This window comes from Dermacentor variabilis, chromosome 8, assembly GCF_050947875.1.
Source record: "Dermacentor variabilis isolate Ectoservices chromosome 8, ASM5094787v1, whole genome shotgun sequence".
Lineage (NCBI taxonomy): Eukaryota > Metazoa > Arthropoda > Arachnida > Ixodida > Ixodidae > Dermacentor > Dermacentor variabilis.
The window spans coordinates 104,755,718-104,775,236 of NC_134575.1; the positions used below are offsets into that span (position 1 = coordinate 104,755,718).

General features: G+C 47.2%; 1 protein-coding gene across 1 annotated transcript in view; it reads left to right on the top strand.

The window, feature by feature from the left end:
- LOC142590506 (uncharacterized) overlaps window positions 1-13,568 on the top strand; it is a 126,749-nt gene extending 113,181 nt beyond the window's left edge. The window contains exon 5 of the mRNA XM_075702682.1: window positions 12,211-13,568. Within this exon, the coding sequence (XP_075558797.1) occupies window positions 12,211-13,040 (830 nt within the window). The 3' untranslated portion in view covers window positions 13,041-13,568. The remainder of the gene's footprint in view (window positions 1-12,210) is intronic.
- The last annotated feature ends 5,951 nt before the right edge of the window (window positions 13,569-19,519 follow it).

Genomic DNA, 19,519 nt, shown 5'->3' on the forward strand with positions numbered 1-19,519 from the left:
GAGTCGAGGCTGCCTAAGACTTTGTACAACGACATATAAGACACAAGCGGCCACAACAGCAGTCACATGGACGTCTACGTTACCATTTAAAAAGACCGCCACAAGCACCCCCTCTAGTTAGCACAGACCCATGCGAGCAGTACTACTCCGTCGAGGACCTCACAACCCCGCCCCGGTCGTATGCGACTGTGCCGATTTCTGCGACCGAAAGGCTCACCTTCATCTACCGGTAGAGCTATTTCCCGCCAGCTACGCCACTGAGGCTGCTACTGCCACAGGTGTCCAACGACTCCACATTAGACGACTGAAGTCAAATTCGATTGAAAGTGCTGCACCACTGTCGTGATGTACAGCATATCGCTGCGCGTGTATGCCAACGTACGCCTTTCTGGTGCCTAGTTCGAGAACAAGAACAGCATGGATGACCTGCTGTTGATGAACTGGTCCAAAAAGGAAAGGCACAAACCCCTCTGACGACTGCTGCGGTTGCTCGCGCAACGTTGGGTGATTCCTGGATGGTGGGATGCATGTAGCAACTACAGTCGCCGCCGCAGCGAGCATGGCAGCCTGTTGCAGACTGGGAAAGTGACAAAAAGAGCAGGTATGACTTGCACCAATTTGACTGCCGCCAGCTGAAGAACTTTGTAAGGACGATGTACTTAAAGAAGCCACCAAAAAAATCTGGACAATGCCAATGACTTTCTTATCCACAGCTAGCTGAAGAATACCAAGTAATTGGAGCACTGTCATCATCGACCAAATTGTCCGTTTTCTCGGATGTGGCGTTTCCAGGACGTGGCTGAAGCCGTAAAAAATGGTCGCAGCCTGAAATCAGTGAGAAGGAAACTTGGCATAGGACAAACCAAGATGTATGCTCTGAAAGATAACCAGGGTAATATCAGCAGTCTCGAAAGTATAATAAAAGCTGCGGAAGAATTCTATACTGACCTGTACAGTACCCAGAGGACTCAGGAGTATTCTATTCGAAACAATAATGAACATTATACAGAAACTCCCCCTATAACTAGACATGAGGCCAGTAGAGCCTTGCAAGGCATAAAACGGGGAAAAGCGGCAGGAGAGGATGGAATAACAGTCGATTTAATCAAAGATGGAGGAGACAATGCTCGGAAAACTGGCGGCTCTGTATACGAAGTGTATATCGACTGCAAGGGTCCCATAAAACTGAAAGAATGCAAAAACTATACTAATCCACAAGAAGGGAGACGTTGAAGAACTTAAAAATTGCAGGCCTATTAGCTTACTCCCAGTATTATATAAAATATTTACCAAAATAATCTCCAATAGAATAAGGTCAATACTGGACTTTAAACAACCAAGGGAACAGACTGGCTTCAGGAAGAGATACTCTACGATGGATCACATGCATGTCATTAATTAGGTTATCGAGAAATCCGCAGAGTACAATAAGCCTCGCTATATGGCTTTCATAGATTACGAAAAACCATTTGATTAAGTAGAGATAAAACAGTCATAGAGGCACTGCACAAAGAGCGATGGAACGAAAAATGCTAGGTGTAGGTTTAAGAGACAGAAAGAGAGTGGTTTGGATCGGAGAACAAACGGGTATAGATGATATTCTAATAGACAATAAGAGAGAAATGGCGCTGGGCAGGTCATGTATTGCGCAGATTAGATAACCGCTGGACCATTAGGGTGACAATGGATACCAAGAGAAGGTAAGCGCAGTAGAGGGCGACAGAAGACTAGGCGGTGCGATGAAATTAGGAAATTTGTGGGTGCCAGTTGGAATCGGTTGGCGCAGGACAGGGGTAATTGGAGATCGCAGGGAGAGGCCTTCGTCTTGCAGTGGTCATAAAATAGACTGATGTTGATGGTGATGATGCGATTGAGGGTGTGGGTTGTGCTGAATGTTTGGATTGATTGTGTTTATGAATAAGTGACTACTTACTGCTTTTACATAGCTTGCCCCCTGTAAAAACTCCGCTTAATATAGTTTGCAATTGCGTTCACAACTTGCTCCAAAAGCTGATCCAGAATGGCTTGCGCCAGTAGCATTATTGTCCACAACACATGTGAAATGCTGGCAGAAGGTTATAGAAGAAACCAGCTCGAGAGCCTCAAGCGGACCAAAACAGGGAAAGACACCTTGAGAAGCCTGGGATACTGAGCAGAAGAACGCAACAGAGGCAAGAAAATAATATTGTACCACCTATGAAACTAATAAATGTTGCGGCGCTGCTTGCGGCATGGATCCTGAGTGTTACCAGGGAAGAACAACGGGAAAAATCAAGATGCTCCAGAAAGGCGAACGAAGACAACGAGGAGGTTGGCTACGCGGATGCCGCAGTGTGCAGAGGAATGGAGGCGCATGCGGTAGGGGTGATTAAGTAGAGGAGAGCAGCTTGTGACCATGTCGGTTGCCACCCGGGATGTGGACTCAGCCAAAACAACAGCAGTCACCCTCGTGGATACCACAGTGAGGGGAAAGGAGTAAGTGTTGGTGATAAGGGACTTGCAAGCAGTGTGTAGACACTACCAACCTGGATGGATAAGTGGTCCGGCTTTACATGTACTTGTAGCGCCCCTTGCCTCGGGCCCGATGTGCAGGCCACGACTCGCTCCCCGTGCAGATGCCGTCAAGGAGGAGGAAGTTAGCTCCCGGCCGCGTATTTACAATTGCTAGTGGGTACAGCTGGGCGTGACACTTGTGGAGACGCCGGACATTTGCGCGCTTGCGCGAGTAAGAGCGGGTGTGAGGGAGAAATGTGGAATATGACTCTGCCTAGCCACTACGGAGACGTTTTTAGCGCGAGTTGTATGCATTTGTCCCTAAACGTGCCGGCACCCGCGGCCCCAACCCATGGGCCGCCCTGCTTCCAGCTTTGATCCCCCTGCTTCCCCTTGGGTGCCCTGGAGATCCCGCGCCGCCTACTTTATTATAACCTCAGATGACATCCTGAGACCTCCGTTTACCGGCTACGTGTGTCCTCCTCAAGCAGTGCTTGTAAAAAGTGCAATCTATTGTCGCTACGAAAAAAGTGGCCCGCGACTTATAAAGCACCAGTCAGAACCTTGCCCCTTATGACACCGCGATCACTCAATGGGGTGCCCGTGCCCACTGCCTCACCGCCCGGGCAGCCAGTGGCGGAGCGCAAAAAAACTCAGCCGCACTCCGCAATGCCAGCATGTCGGAGGGACAAACCCATACAACACGCGCTAAGAAACCTCCTCGGTAGTGCCTAGACAGAGTCACATATTCAAGGAGCAAAGGCCCCCAGATTTTCTCTCTCGCACCCGCTCTTACTCGCGCCTATGCAGATACGCAGAGTGCCGCGAGAAACGCCGCGCCCCGCTGTACCTACTAGCAATTGTAAAAATGCCTCCCGGCCGCCCAGCGTGTAAAGCGCAATATAAAAATGAAGATAACAGTACAAACCCAACGCTGCCGGAGCTGGATCTTCCTCGCATTAGCTCCGACAGATGTCATTACCCAGTGAAGAACCCGCAGCTCCAACCCTTCGGCATGGATTCTGCCGGCTCTTCTGCTCTTCCTGCCGGTGACGACGCCCAGGATGTCGCCCAACCTGTGGTGCTGTGGTGGCCGTATTCCAACACATCAACCTTCCACCATTTTGGCCCAACAGCCCTAGCACCTGGTTCCTGCAGGTCGGGCGCACTTCCGTCTCCGGCATATCACCAGTCAACAGAGTAATTTCTTACATCCCGTGTCCTCCTTATGTCCAGACGTCGCCGAGGACTTAGAGGATGTTATCACCTTGCCGGACTTGACCCGACCCTTTGACACGTTGATGGCGGCTATCATTTTCCGCAAGTCAGATGTCTCAATGACCTCGCGCTCTTCTCAAGCCGATCTTCGTCGAAGTTCCGGTTCCGCGGTTGCTCCCCGGCACCCGCGCGCTCTCCGGAGTTTGAACCAACTGACGCACGACGCGACAGCTCGTCTTCTGCTGTGTGTTGGTACCACCGCGTAATCGTAACCTCTCCTCGCAAGTGCACCCGTCTGTGCTCCTGGTCCGGAAATGCTGCGACCGGCCACTGACGGCGGCAAGTGGTACTGGTCGAAGCACATATCGCCTATTCTACATTTCTGACAAGATCAGTGGCGCTCGCTTACTTGTCGACACAGTTACCCAGGTTAGCATCATACCGGCTTCTTAGGCAGATTTCCATGACAACGAAGATGCCTGCATGCCCGCTCCAAACACGAAACAACGCCATCAACACATACGGTCAACGGTCTCTTACACCTAACCTTGCATTGCAGCGTACGTTTGGCTCGATTTTCACTATCACTAATGTCCCGAAAGCTGTTCTCGGCACTGACTTCCTCAGTTTCTTAAACCTTCTGATAGACACACATGCTCATCACCTCATTTATCACAGCACCCGCCTCTCCATCAACGGCGTACTCTGCACCGCCTCGCCGACGTCGCTCGCTGTACGCAAAACCCACGTCGCAGTACGCAAAAATCCTTGCTGATTTTCCCAATCTTACAAAGCTGCATACCAGAGAGTCACCGGTGAAGGACTGGATCATTCACCTCATCGTGAACACTAGACCTCCCGACTTTACTCGGCCCCACCGACTGTCTGGAGACCGCCTCGACATCACTCGCTGCGAGTTTGAGCACACGCTTCAACTCGGCGTTGTACGACCTTCAAGCAACTGGACATCGCCACTCCACATGGTAGCAAAAGAAGATTCTGGCGACTAGAGACGATGTGGAGATTACCGCGCTCTGAACTCTCACACATTACCAGAGTGCTATCCACTTCCTCACATACAAGACTTCACGTGTATTCGGTTGGGTGCACGACCTTACCTTAAATTCGCTTAGTGAAAACTTATCAAATTCCTGTGGAACCCGCTGACGTTCCTAAGATGGCCATTGAACCCTTTTCGGGCTCTTCGAGTATTTGAGGATGCCTTCTGGATTGCGCAGCGCTGCACAAAGTTTTCAGCGCACTATCAATCAGGTCATGTGATTTCTCGACTTCGTGTTCGCCTACCTTGATCATCTCCTCGTCGCAAGCTCATCCAGCCCGGAGCATGAAGCTCACCTGCGCGCCCTTCTCCCACCGACTTTCCCACCGATGATTACGGTCTCGTCATTAATCTGAACAAGTGCGTCTTCGGCGTCCCTACCATAAAGTTTTTAGCCCACCTTGTCACCCACAAGATATCCAGCTTGTCGCCAGCAAAGTGAAGGCAATTCAAGACTTTCCACCCCCGACTTCACTAAAGAGAATTCCTGGGCCTACTGAACCTTCATCGCCGCGTTTTCTCGACGTGCGCCAATTTCCTGGATCCTTCTACCGACCTACTTGCTATCAAAATAGATCCGGCTGCACCACTTGAGTGGACTGAGGACTCTGCATCTGCATTCGCTACTGCAAGGAAAGCGCTGGCAGATGCCACCATGCTCATACATCCCGTTCATGATGCCCCAATTTATTTCATCGCCAATGCATCGAGCACGGCAGTCGGCGCAGTTCTCGAGCAAACATATCTAGTAGCAGCCTTTTAGTATTTTCTCTCAAAAACTGAAGCTGTTTGAAGCTAAATACAGCACATTCAGTCCAGAACACCTTGTGGTGTATCTCGCCATCAGGCATTTTCGTCACTTTATGGAGGACCGGGACTTTCGCGTCGGCGCAGACCATTAGCCCCTGACCTTTGCCTTCCATCGGAATCGCAGCAACTGCACTGCATGGGAGATCCGCCAAGTGTGCTTTATCTCCGAGTTCACAGTGGATCTCCGTCAGGTGCATGGGCCGGAAAATTCTCCCATTGATGCACTTTTCCGCGTCGATGCCCTGGTGCCCAACCACGAGTAGACATGAAGGAGCTAGCAGCCACCCAGCGCAGCGACCCTGAGCTGCATCGATTTCGTTCCTCATCTACGTCCCTGTCCTTTACTGAGCGCCCGCTTCCATTTTCTTGCTCGTTTATGACGTGCGAGACATCCACTGGTGTTACTCGACCCCTTGTGCCTTTGGCTCTTCATCACGCAATTTTTTATTAACTGCACAACATGAGCCACCCTGGTATTCGTGCGACTCAGAAGCTAGTCACCACTCGCATTTTTTGGCCTGACATCAATGCAGGCGTCCGTCATTGGGCGCGAACTTGCTTTCAATTCTAGCATGTCAAAGTTCATCACCATACCATCATGTCTAATTACCTATTTCGGCCTCCAGACGCGAGCTTTTGCCATGTCCACCTCGACATTGTCGCCATCTCCCGTCATCGCGTGGGGCCTGTTACTTGCTCACATGTGTGGATCGCTTCACCCGATGGCCAGAGGTGTTTCCCATTACAGACACTATGGCAGAGACAGTTGCTCTGGCTTTCATGAGCGGCTGCATGTCATGTTTAAGATGCCTTTCTCTCGTCGCCGCCGACCGAGGCCTCACAGTTTCAGTTGGCCCTATTCACCGCGCTTGCCAACATCCTGGGCATTCGACAAATTGATATAACCGCCAATCATCCTTCCGCGAATGGCATGGTAGAAAAATTAACCACTGAAGGCTGTCCTCACCACCTATCAGCCAAGGGAACATTGGCTCGTCCACCTTCCCTTTGTACTTCTGGGCATCCGATCAGCACTAAAGGCTCACCTAGGTTGGTCTTTGGCTTAACTCATGTGTGGCGTTCCCCTGCCTCTTCCTGGAGAATCGTTCGTGCCGTCGTCGCCACCTTGCACCCATGATGCTTTCACCTGCATCCGGTAGCTTCTCACCACGTTTCGTAACCTTGTTCTTGTAATTCGATCGTGCTAGCCGACACGAGTGGTCTATATTTGTCTGCCGGGATATGGATTCCTGCAGCCATGTCTTGGTTCGGTGTGACCATGTGCGTCCACCCCTCACCCCGGCGTACGATGGACAATTCCATGCAGCGTGTGCATTGCGATACAAACATGTAAAGAACAGTACAAAACCCCATGCTACTGGAGGTGGATCTTCCTTGCATTAGCTCCGACATACTCGAAATAACCAGACACATTCCGGACATACACACAGCCTGTACTCCGGGACACGAGCCCCTGGCGGGAAACATTGTAGCGTGTGAAACTCTCCAGGCTAACGTGCTGGAGGTCCATGCCACGGAGGATCAAGATGAAGCCGTATTCAGACGATACACCGAAATTATGGTTCATTACAAACTCGGAAGAGCGTATCTTCCACTGCACCACAAATTGATGAGAGAGGAGGCCATTGCATGCAGAAGGCTATGGACAAACCTGTTTGCACACAGGACACTGTTTCATGCGACATTGTCGACCATGCTACGACTACGCCTGCAAAAAATGCTCGGCGCCGCGCTCGCTTTACTATATGGTATCACAATGCACACACGTGACACTGCCTCCCCTCCCCCAACCCACTGCCCCAGAGTAGTGTGAGGGCCTGCTGGCCTGCTTGTGCGCTGAAGACTAGCTTCGACTGGTGCACAGAGTGCGATGTGCAGCGAGAAACCATGGCATCCTGGACTGAGGGCGCCACCTACCTGGGGATGACCGCTGTCACCTGCTCTTTGAATAAAGTTTATTACACGTGACGATTCACGATTAGAGGAATTATAAAACCTATAAACTGAATGTCTGCGAGTCCTTGTTTTACTCGGTGCCGTAGCTGGAGGGACATGCTTCTCTTTTGTCTCATTGTTACTATATCGTGCAGTCATCTTGTGCAGCAAACGAAACTGTCATTTTTTGTTCTGTTACCACATCATGCAGTAATTTCCTGCAGTAAGCGAAACTATCTGCCATTCTTTTGCCTGGTTCCAATGCGCGATTGTACTCTTTCATTCGGTTGTGTCTTCTTCACTGCTCGTGACTCAGGTGTTCTTGCACGCGCCTTCCAAAATTGTGTGCTCCTCAAAACAAGGCAAACAACTTGCTCTCAGCTGAGCCGCCGTGCGGTCCTTCGAGTTATGAACACCTCGCGGGCAAGTGAGCGCGTTGAGACTCTTGGCGCGTTGGAACCCAGGCGAAAGCTTGGGCAGACAAGGAAGGCGTGGAGAAAAGCATTTCACCAAAGGGAACGTAATGCTTTCGCATTCACCCATTTAAGCAGTCTGAAGTGCCACTGGCGCATTACCACTTCCATTTATTCAGCTTCACCGCAATAAAGCTGTGGTATGCAGTGAAGCATAATAAAGTTGAAACTGGAGACTGATGGAACATTGTATGTGTCCCTTAGTTATACGCATGTCCACACTCCGTCCCCAGTCATGGTGCAAGCACCGAGATGTATGATGACGGTACTGACAGCAATTCAGAACTGTTTATGACAGTGCTGTGGCAATTTGCGGCCTTTCTGACTGTTAAGTTTCCCGGCTGTTACTTTTTCTTTTGTCTCGAGAAACGTATCACTGAAGTTTTACTGTACTACAGCAAAGTAAAAAAAACAAGAAAACTAGCCATTTCTTTATATCTGATAGAGGTAACAGAACTGGAACTAGGATTCTAAATGTGTCTGCAGTAACTTTTGTGGCATTCTGGGGCATCAGGGAAATAACTGACAACCTGTGAACACTGAAATGCATAAAAATGATGCTGTTGTAACAAGGAGCCGTCGGCCACAGGTGAAAGCAAACATCTTATTAAAGAGACCGACAATGAATATTTATGGTACTAATATTTTTCTTTTTTGCAACGAAAAGCTTGCTACTCAGATTGTTTAATACTCTAATGGGGACACAGAAAAGGTCGTGGAACATTTTTTATCAGAATTCTTCTATCTGAGAGAGATAGAGAGATAAAAGGCAAGGCAAGGATGTTAACCAGTCAAAAAATCGGTAGGGTACTCTGCGCTGGGGGAAGCGAGAATGGGAATGGAAAGAAAGGCAAGAAGAAGCTCGGGGTAGAGAGTCGTTGACGAACAGCACTACAGAGTCAGAGGCGCTTGCTTCTATCTGAAGTTGTTATTGTGTTATTGAATTCATATGCTAGAAACAAGAAGAGTTTAGTGTGATAGCGATCGAACTGGGGCTTTAGGGTAAGTATATGATGAATGTGGCACTAGTCATACCAAATTCGTCTTTTTTATTGATTTCATGTTCACGTGGGGGATACTTTCTTCACTGCTGCATTATTTAAACAATAACAACTACACAGTTATTGTGAAAATGTCGTTTGCTCTTCACCTGCTTTGGTCATATACAAGTCAAGCGAAGTTTTTTTTCTTGCCGTTCCAGCTGCCATGTACGTGCGATGTTCCTTCATATGATGTTGCTTTATTTGAAGATGCAACAAAGTTTCACGCACTCATTGGTCATCTAAGCCTTGCAAAAACCAAGCACGAGGGCGGACCCATATGTAACCAGAAAAAAAGATTGTCTGTAATGGAATTTCTGCGCCAATTGCGCTGTTAAGCAAATCCTACTATATGCTGTGCCAAATTGTCTGTCGCAACCATAGCGCCAGACCTGACCCAACACGGACCTGCTCCAAATTGGAAATGTCTTGAGCGCGTGATAAGGCGCAGCACATCAAGCAACCAACCTTCACTACTCACACTCGCATTGTTTCCTTCACCGCTACAGCATTTAGGGTACCGGGGTGCCATCCTATTGCAGTTGAACATTATGCACAATTTCACGGCGACGCCGACAACCACCGTAGAATTTCTCCTCGACTGGCATATAATTGTTATAGCAATTATAGTTATGTGATGTAATTATGCTTACGTGCTATTGTAAGGGCACAGCTTCTCAATGCGCCTTTTTCGCGGTTGCTTAGTGGTATATTGACAAGTGCGTAAGGCGCATTATATCACGACTAGGTAGCCCCGACATGCAAAACAAAAATTGAAAACGGGACAAGCAAGTAGTCACGGGCGCACAGGTCACGCAACACAGACGCTATTCAATCTATTACTACGAGGACAAATAAAATATCATTGTTACTGTTACATCTGTATGTGCACTGCTAAGTCATGCGTCTGATCAACTACCAACTTGCTCAGATAGTAATTTCAATTGTAGGGATATATAGTGTCTTTAAAATACAGCCACCGTGTTATTTATTAACATCGCGTGAGTGCCAAACAGGGAGGGTGCCAGTGATTTGTTTGGAACACCCTAGAAGACCATACCCTTTGACTAGCATGAGCTTTAAGTGCATGAGCTTTTATCCTTACGCAGTATTTTTAATCTGTGAGGATACAGTACTCGCGCCATATTAGTAATGAATAGGGTGGCTACGTGCATTCACCTTAATTGTTTAGCGGATGAAATACTATATAGATAGAACATCTAGCAGATGCAATGAATAACAAGGATGAAGGACAACGTGAGTGCGGAGGGGTTACTCTTTATTTAAATGCGGAATTAACTGTGAATTACTATTAAGTTGGCGCTTATAATAATCCTCTTGTATAATAACAAAAACCCTGCAGAGCAAGTTGGAGAAAGAATACTGGCATCTTAGCATAATACATATTGAATGCAATGTAAGTTTCAGAAAGTACTAACTTATACAGTGCTACCGCTTTGCACCGGAGCGGCAGGTTACTGCTCAAAAGCCTTCTTTTCATGCTCCAAGCAGCATATTTTTCTGCTGCAGAAGCCTATATTTCGCCTAAAAACTTCAATTTTTCCTGCTCCAAAAGTCGCTCCAAAAGACCAAGTGCGGCTTCCGTCACCGTGTACACATGCTTCCCTTGTTTTTATCCAGCTGCCTAGATTCTGTTTTCTTATATCTGTTGTATTTGTAGTACGTGCTTTGTTCTGTTCTAGGGCCCCAGGGAGCGCCCCGATACACACACACACACACACACACACACACACACACACACACACACACACATATATATATATATATATATATATATATATATATATATATATATATATATATATATATATATATATATATATATATATATAAACATCCTTGCTGCAACCGAGAGGTGAATTGGCTGCGGTGTGGAACTAGAGTGTGTGTCGTTCCTTCAAAGCCACCGACGATTCTCAGTGCCTCCCTTCACAAACACTACAGTACATTCACCTGTTCGTGTGTTAAATGCATTACGCTTCGCCTAGGCGGCGGTTTGTTTGAGCTATTACTTGTCAGTTCCAGCAATCATTTGCCACTATTTTGTGATAGCAGGACACTAGGAGCAATGTGCACTCAAAAAGAAATTGCCGTATTTTAGTACCTATAAGCGGCACCAAACGTAGTAAAAATGTTACAGTAAAGTCACGATTGGGGTGCAGATTACTGGAATTTCTATTTGAAGTGTGGCTTCATGGTAGCACAGCATGCGCTGCCACAAAGCCACACTTCAAGGCAAGGTTCTCAGCTACTCACACTTTCGTTATCTCCTGGGGTAGTGCACTGTTTTCACACTCCCTTCTTCCCTGCTGCATGGTCAGTCACTCTCCTCCTCCGCACAGGTCGCCATTTTGCGTTCAGCAGTTTGCGAATAGTGCACATTACGCTGGCAAGATAGAACGTGGACCACGATAAGCCGTGCTCAAGGGCCCAGCTCCCATATCCGAAAACAGTAAAGCAGAATCACTGGCTGAAGACATGACATGAACAAACCAATTATCCCGAATGGTTACGGTTTTTGTAAACAACTGAGGGTTTTACGCAGTTATTTCCGTTGGTTACACGCGCAATTTGTTTTTATTTCCGAGTTGTTCTGGAAGAGGATGCGTGTTGTATGTGTTTGCGGGTTATAGGGGGAAACTACAGTATTTCCTAGCCGGCTCCTTGCAATCTCAACTTATGAAAACGTTGCCAAAGTTCAGCATGTGATCAAGAAGAAACCCGCTGATGAAGTCTCGTATGAGACAAGTTTGTTGTGTCAGCGAATCATAAGTTTTGCAAGTGGCCTGCGGGCCTCAAGGTCTGATTGAGGATGAGAGAGCAAGCTTGGTCAAAGCATTTTTTTAAGTGTTCTCTGAGACTCATATGAATGAGAGATTTGTCAGACACTCCACGTTCTGTCACATTGTGATTTTTTTTACTTTTCTGTAAAATACTTTTTATAAGTCTACTTCACAAACAGGGTCATGAAATATTGAAATGCCGTAATATTGAGTAAATTAAAAGGACCTTTAGGAGTTCTTTGTTTCATGATACTTAAAATCCAGCCTGATCTCCAAAATAAAGAATAAATTTAGCACCTGTGTTCTTTTTTGGCATTTCATAATAACTCTTATTTACTTTTGTTTTATTTGTGCAGCATCGAGGCCTTCTATTTCTCTGTCAACTGCCAAGTGTGACAACTCAAAGCAAGGATGCCTCTACAGATGTCACCTATGTGACTATGAGGCTGATGAACTGTTTCATCTGGAAGCACATGCCAGTGTCCATACTGGCGAGAAGCCATTTCAGTGCCCTTCATGCCATAGGAGCTTGTCAAACAGATACAACTTAAACGTTCACTTGCGCACCCACACAGGCGAAAAGCCATATCAGTGCCATTCATGCTCTCGGAGCTTCTCACAGAAGAGTCATCTGAAAGCCCACCTGCATACCCACACAGGTGAGAAGCCATTTGAGTGCCCGTCATGCTCTCAGAGCTTTTCACAACAGGCCTACCTAAAAGCCCACCTGCGCACACACACAGACAAGAAACCATATCAGTGCCCTTCATGCTCTCGGAGCTTCTCACACAAGGGTCACCTGAACGCCCACCTGCTCACTCACACAGCTGACAAACCATATCAGTGCCATTCATGCTCTCGGGGCTTTCCAAACAGATATGATTTAAACGTTCACCTGCGTACCCACACAGGAGAGAAGCCATTTAAGTGCCCTTCATGCCCCCAGACCTTCTCACGAAAGTGCCACCTCAAAGACCACCTGCGCACCCACACAGGCGAGAAGCCATTTGAGTGTCCTTCATGCTCTCAGAGCTTCTCACAACAGGCCTACCTAAAAGCCCACCTGCGCACCCACACAGGCGAGAAGCCATATCAGTGCCCCTCATGCGCTCAGAGCTTCTCACAAAAGAGCAGCCTCAGGAAACACATGAGGCGAGAAGCCATTTCAGCAAAGCTACACAGCTGAGCAACTCCCGCACAGGCCCGTCATTCCGTGGCTGCAAGGTGTTTTCGTGCCCACAATTTCACCGGTGTAAAGATTTCACGAAGATGACCTATGTCGCTTGGGCTTCCCTGTACGATAATAATGTCCTCGACACGCGCTGTCTTACGCTCGTGTCGAGCGCATTCACACACCAGCGCATTCATACAGGTGACCGGCCATACAGTTGTACCTTCTGCTCAAAGTCCCTTACACAGTCTCATCACTTGAGTAGACATAAGAGATCGCAGCAATATGATACTTTCGGGTAGGTCAACAACCATGTTGAAAAAGAGTCTGAAATATAAATCTACAAACGTTTAGCATGTTGCGCTGTCTCCTACTGCATCAGGTAGCACAAGTGTCTCCACGTGCTCCTAAGAGGAAGATTTAGCTCGGGCTCAACTCTGATGCTGCCTATTGAAATACATATTAAATACTGGAACACTTTTCTGAGATAACCACATACAACAAAATTTGTTTCATTTGAGGGAAGGAGTTAAATTCTATTGACTGCTAGAATCAGAATATTGATTTAAGGCTTGAGTGTTATAACAGGAATTTACAAAGATTTGAAAAAAAAGATTAAACAAGTTTATAAATGTGTAGCTCTGTACCTAGAATAGATATCTTAGTTCTGTAAACTGCATACAGTAGATCATCAAAGCGGATAAATTTGATGTATCAATTCATATATTTCGTGAACTTGTTACATTGTTTATGATGTTTCTGCAAAATCCCTACTCACATAATAAACGTATATTTGAAAGCCTAGTTGTCCGCTTCAGATGCCCTATTCGATGCATTTCGCAACATTGGGATATCGTTTCTTTATTGCTGAGTTACACACTTATAAACTTCGTAGTTACGTTTTCTGGACATTTGTGATTTTCACCAATTTTTATTAAAAGATTGACTGCCTAAATAAGGAATTCACTACCAACTGTCCCTACATTCTATTTCTATTAAATACAACAAACCTCATGAAATTTGGTTTAGTAGTCGAGAAAAACGATTTCTCCTTTCCCATGTATTTAGATAGGAGCCCCCGAGCTAAATCTTCCTCTTAAATGGTCCCTGAAACACTTTTTTGGGGTCATCATATTTGCTGTAGATCTTTTCTCAACATGTTATAGAACACAGAGCAAAAATAATTATGAGAACGTGAGAAATGACCCACAAAAAGTCATTATGGGCGCCTTACGCTGGAGTTTGAGGTATAGTAGTGGCGCCTGGTGGCGGCGCGCGAAACGTTATCTGGGTAGTACCAGCTTGGGTAGTATCGAGCCCTGGCTGTGGCGAAGCACGTTTCCAGCCTGAGTTTTGCGTCGATTCGCACGTTTTTCTGCCCTGTTGCTAGTGCGAAAAAGCTCGTCACTTCTCACAGACCACTCTGCGAGCTAGCCGCAGCCTATCGCTTAACGAAAACGGACTCTCCGTGGGACGTAATGCTGGAAGCAGAAGGAATCGGCGACGCCGATCCGGAGAGACCTAGCTCAGCCTCGAAAAAGCGTCACCGTCGTTACTTCAACGTCGTGGGCTACCATGAACAAGGAGGCCTGAATCCCAACGTCAGATTCTACCGTTTTCCGTCAAGGCCTCACGAAGCGGAGCGTCGGGCGCGCTAGGTAAGCGAAACTTCGCGCCATGCTGACTGCTTCGCCTGCCTTGAAGCTTGCTTGATTCTCTGCGTTCTAAAATTCGGTCTTTTGCACCTGAAGTCCCGACGACCGACTGAAATAGCAGCAGGCATGACTAGTGATTCACTATTCGAGACCCGGCCACAGCGACAATTAACAATTCGACCGGTGCGAAGTGGTGAACTGGCCAGGTGTGTGCAAATGAGCACAGATGGTCGGGTTGATTCGGTGACAATTCACGACCCCTCTACGAGCAACACAGGTCAGAGAGTTAAATGTGCTCATCCTTGCCCTCAAGTCAGCACGTTGGGGCAGCACAGCAAGGTAGTATTGATTGCAGCACATCTTTACAACGAAGGTGCCAAAAAAAATAACGGACGTTGGAAGGACACACGAGACAATCGTTCTAATCATGCATAACCAACTCGCCCACCAGCACGTGCTCAGTGCAGCACATCGATGTTCGAGCGCTGTCATTAAAAGCTACATCAAGCGAGCAGCGCGATTCGCACTTACGTTACTGCGAGCTCATATGCATTGCATCAGTCGTTTATCAGTTGCTAAAGGGACAGATGGCCGCTACTATAGTGCAGACATAACTACCTGTCTAGCGGCATGCAGTCAGCAAAGATTGCAGGAGGCCCGCCGTTTCGCGGCATGTCGAAAGACCGCTGCCGTCACGGCGCGTACCGTCCTGCGCTTGAGCAGTTCCGTACACATGATGCCGGCTTATCGCTGCTGTGAATTCATTTATAGCAAGCATTTCCTCGCGTTTGTGCGGCTGAATCTAGCATCGTGCGAACCTTACATGAAGTTCAACTTCGTACGCGACTCGCTTCACTTGCAATTGACACCGCGCTAAAACTTCACCACTTATTTCTTGAACGGCGTACACGTATTCGGCTTTGCATAATTTATTGCCTTTACGCAGCGTGCCACCCCTGAAAAAATATTCGGCGCCCGATATTCACTGCAAGCCGTGGTACAGCAAAACCGAAAGTGGCGAGTCCATATTGTAAACGTTCTTTCCGAAGCAGACGACCGAGCTTTGTACTACCCAGTTCAGGGCAGAGGGCGCTTTTTAGCGCCATTTTGGCAGCGCCCCCTGGGCAATGCAAGAGCCCTATATCTCAGAAAAAATCTAAATACAATTAAACATAGATTTACTGACGTCGGTAAAATCAGCGAGTTGCTTTATTATATGTGGCTTTCTGCTATTGGAAAAGTATTCAACATTTGTTTTGATATAAAAAAATTACTGTTTGCATGCCCCTACAGAATGAATAAAGGGAAAATCAGACATCCACCCGTTCGTAGCAATTGCTACAAAGGAAACCCATACGGGTTCCTCGAAAGGAAAGCCTCATAGTCTCCACCTTGCGGGTTTCCGCAGAACTACTACGTCAAACTCTTGCCTTTGCTTCGTGTTGTCGACAAATTCGACTTCGCTCTGCCATCTGCTAGCCGCCTGGTTAGCTCAGATGGTAGAGCGGCTGCCCCGGAAAGGCGGTGGTCCCGGGTTCGAGTCCCGGACCAGGACGAATTTTTCTTCAACTATGAGGCTTTCCTTTCGAGGAACCCGTATGGGTTTCCTTTGTAGCAATTGCTACGAACGGGTGGATGTCTGATTTTCCCTTTATTCATTACTTCTCTCCACCTTGCGGGTTTCCGCAGAACTACTACGTCAAACCCCTACAGAATATGTATGTTCATTGTAGTAATTCTTAACACACTACAGATCTTTGAATGATCTGATTTCTGTAAGTACTGTGTTGTTTATTTTTTGGTATGTCTTTTGGTGCTATGAACTTGTTCTGTTAGACCCACTCATGTATTGTTGCTTCTAGGTTGTGGTATACATGCTCCATCCTGGAGGCTCTTAATCTTGCTCGATTCACATTTTTTTTTTTTTTTTTACAGAGGGGTACTTTTTTAGAGCACTTTATTTTTCAGTAAGTTAGCTTTCCAATGTCTGTTTCATCAGAGCACCAAATAAATGCCAGTTTTTAGTGAATATTCGTTGTCTATTCTTGGTATTTTATTACTTGAATGACGGCATGCAATATAGGGATGTTAGCATTTTATTGTATTTAGGGCTACAAGAGAAGTCAAGTGATGGCAGTTGGAAGTTTAACATTAACACAAAAAGGACTTGCTATAACTAACATACAGGAGCAATTTGAGTCATGAGTCAAATGTAAAATCCACCATGCCTAATTCATTCCAACATTTTATTTCAACTAATATATCAGCATTTCTATAAGCAATAGTGTGGCATATATCTGTGGAAATATTTGTATAAAATTTACATGTTGAATCGAGCATACACCTTCGCTCTATGATACATTTGTGCGCAAAAGGCTATAAATTGGGACAATCCTGTTTTTCAACATTTGAAAAGATTCTTTCTGAATAGCAGTTGTGCCACTCTCTCATGAGGAATTTCCTCACCAACGAAATTGTGCACAGAACATATTTTTTAAGATAATAAATTCAAGAATTCACTGTTTTGATTAAGGGTGTGTGAATATTTGATGCTTTAAAATAGGCACTTCGTAAATACAGGTGTCTTGTAATAGCCTTCGAACACCTAAAACATTACCTGTGCAGAAATAAAGCTCAAATGGAAGCAAAAGTATGTGAAAGGTCACTCCCGTGGGCGTAGTATAGGCATAAAACACGAGAAAGTGTGTAGTAGAGGCTGTATACGTTTCTCAGGGAACCAGCCTTTCCTGACTTTTCTCTTTTTAGCGCACGAAAAGGGACGAGAGACAGAGGTACGACGCGGACATAGCGCTGACTTCAAACTATTGTTTTGTATTCTACGAAGCGATACACGTATATATAGGGAATAGACAGCAGCGCACGCATGCGCATATGTACTGGTTTTCAACAAAACGACAGCAACGAGACATGTGTAATGGCCAGTTAAGATGATATCGAAGATAAAAAATGCGACCGTGCAAGCGAAAATTCTTTTTAACTGCAAGATTAAAATGCTATCTCTATCAATCCACCCTCTGCGTCCACGTTTAAAAAATCACATTCTTTTTTGAAAGTTTGATTGAAGGCGCGCTAACACAAGCGTTCGCCGAACTAGCCATCTTTGCCACTTCAATAATCTCACATGGTGTTTGCGCATGCGATGCGCTGCTGTCCGTTCCCTATATATATATATATATATATATATATATATATATATATATATATATATATATATATATATATATGGCTGCCTGGCTCCAGTGTAAATAGCGTGTAAATAGCATCTTTTGTCTGTGTCTTTCCACACGTAACATTTCTGGTGGAGGTCAGCGATCCCCGTCCTAACCACAGAACTCCGAAGTGTTCGGCACACCGAACTTGTCACCATGCCTCCCGGTGACGAGCCCGCCTCTGCAACGGCTTCGGCTTATCCGACGGCTCCAATCGTCACGGTTGCCCCACACTGTGACCCAGGTGTGTTCTGTGGCCTGGAGAGACAGGATATCGACGACTGGATCAAGCTGTATGAACATGCCAGTGCTAATAACAGGTGGGACCCAACCATTATGCTCGCCAATGTCATCTTTTATCTCGGCGGCACCCCACGCGTGTGGCACCAACCGCATGATGACGCAATAACCAGTTGGGACAGTTTCAAAGAAAAGCTGCGGGAACTCTTCGGCGACCCCATTGGGCGCAAGGCTGCCGCGAGAAAGGCTCTTGCATCTCGTGTTCAGTCATCTACAGAGCCATACGTTTCCTACATCCTCGACGTCTTGGCTCTATGCCGTAAAGCTGACGATAATATGTCCGAAGCAGATAAAGTGGCACATGTGCTAAAAGGCATCGCCGACGACTCTTTCAATTTGCTTGTTTTCGGCAACGTCTCGACTATAGACGCCAATATAAAAGAATGCCGTTGCCTTGAACAGGCTAAGAGCCGCCGTATCTCACACCACATTGCGCGGCTACCCAACACTGCTGCTACGTCGACATGTGAGGGTCGACCGCGTCAGACCACCACCAGCGACGACGTCACCCGTATTGTTCGCCGCGAACTCGAGGCCGCCTGTTCGCCAGCCTTCTCCACGATGCCTCCCGATCCGCCAGCAACCACCATTGCGATGATTCAGGCTTTCGTCAGACAGGAATTTGAAAACATGGGTCTGGACACCGTGTGTTCCACGTCTCGACCCAGCGTTCCCCAGTTATCTAGCGGTCCCCCTCGTCCCCGGCAGTCCTTTTCTGCCACATCTCGCCGCAACCCGTCCGAGAAGCGTCCCTCTGATGACAGGCCGATCTGCTTCCACTGCTGTCGCATCGGCCACGTCGCCCGTCACTGCCGAAACCGATGGCCACCACTTCCTCGGACTTACGCCGCCACTTATTCCCGCAACTTTGGACCTCCTGTAATCTATGCCACCCGCCATGAACCCGCTACCGCTGATGCCCCTGCTCCGAACCTTCGCTACAGCCGCTCGCCCTCACCCCGACGCCACCAGTCTCGTTTGCCCCAACCCCGCCGCTTATCTTCACCGCCTATCGCCTCCCGGACCCAGCCGGAAAACTAGGCACTGCAGCTTCTGGAGGTGAAGCTGCGTTGTCGACCCTGCCCTCAAATCCTCTGCTCACGTTACCCACGAACCGAAACCTTCTTGACGTTGACGTTGACGGCTATCCTGTCACGGCACTCATCGATACAGGAGCACATCTTTCTATTATGAGTGCTGCCTTCCGACGACGACTGAACAAGCTCCTCACCCCAGTGTCGGCACGCGTCGTCCGCGTTGCGGATGGCTGTACTGTGCCTATCATCGGTATGTGTACGGCACGTGTCAG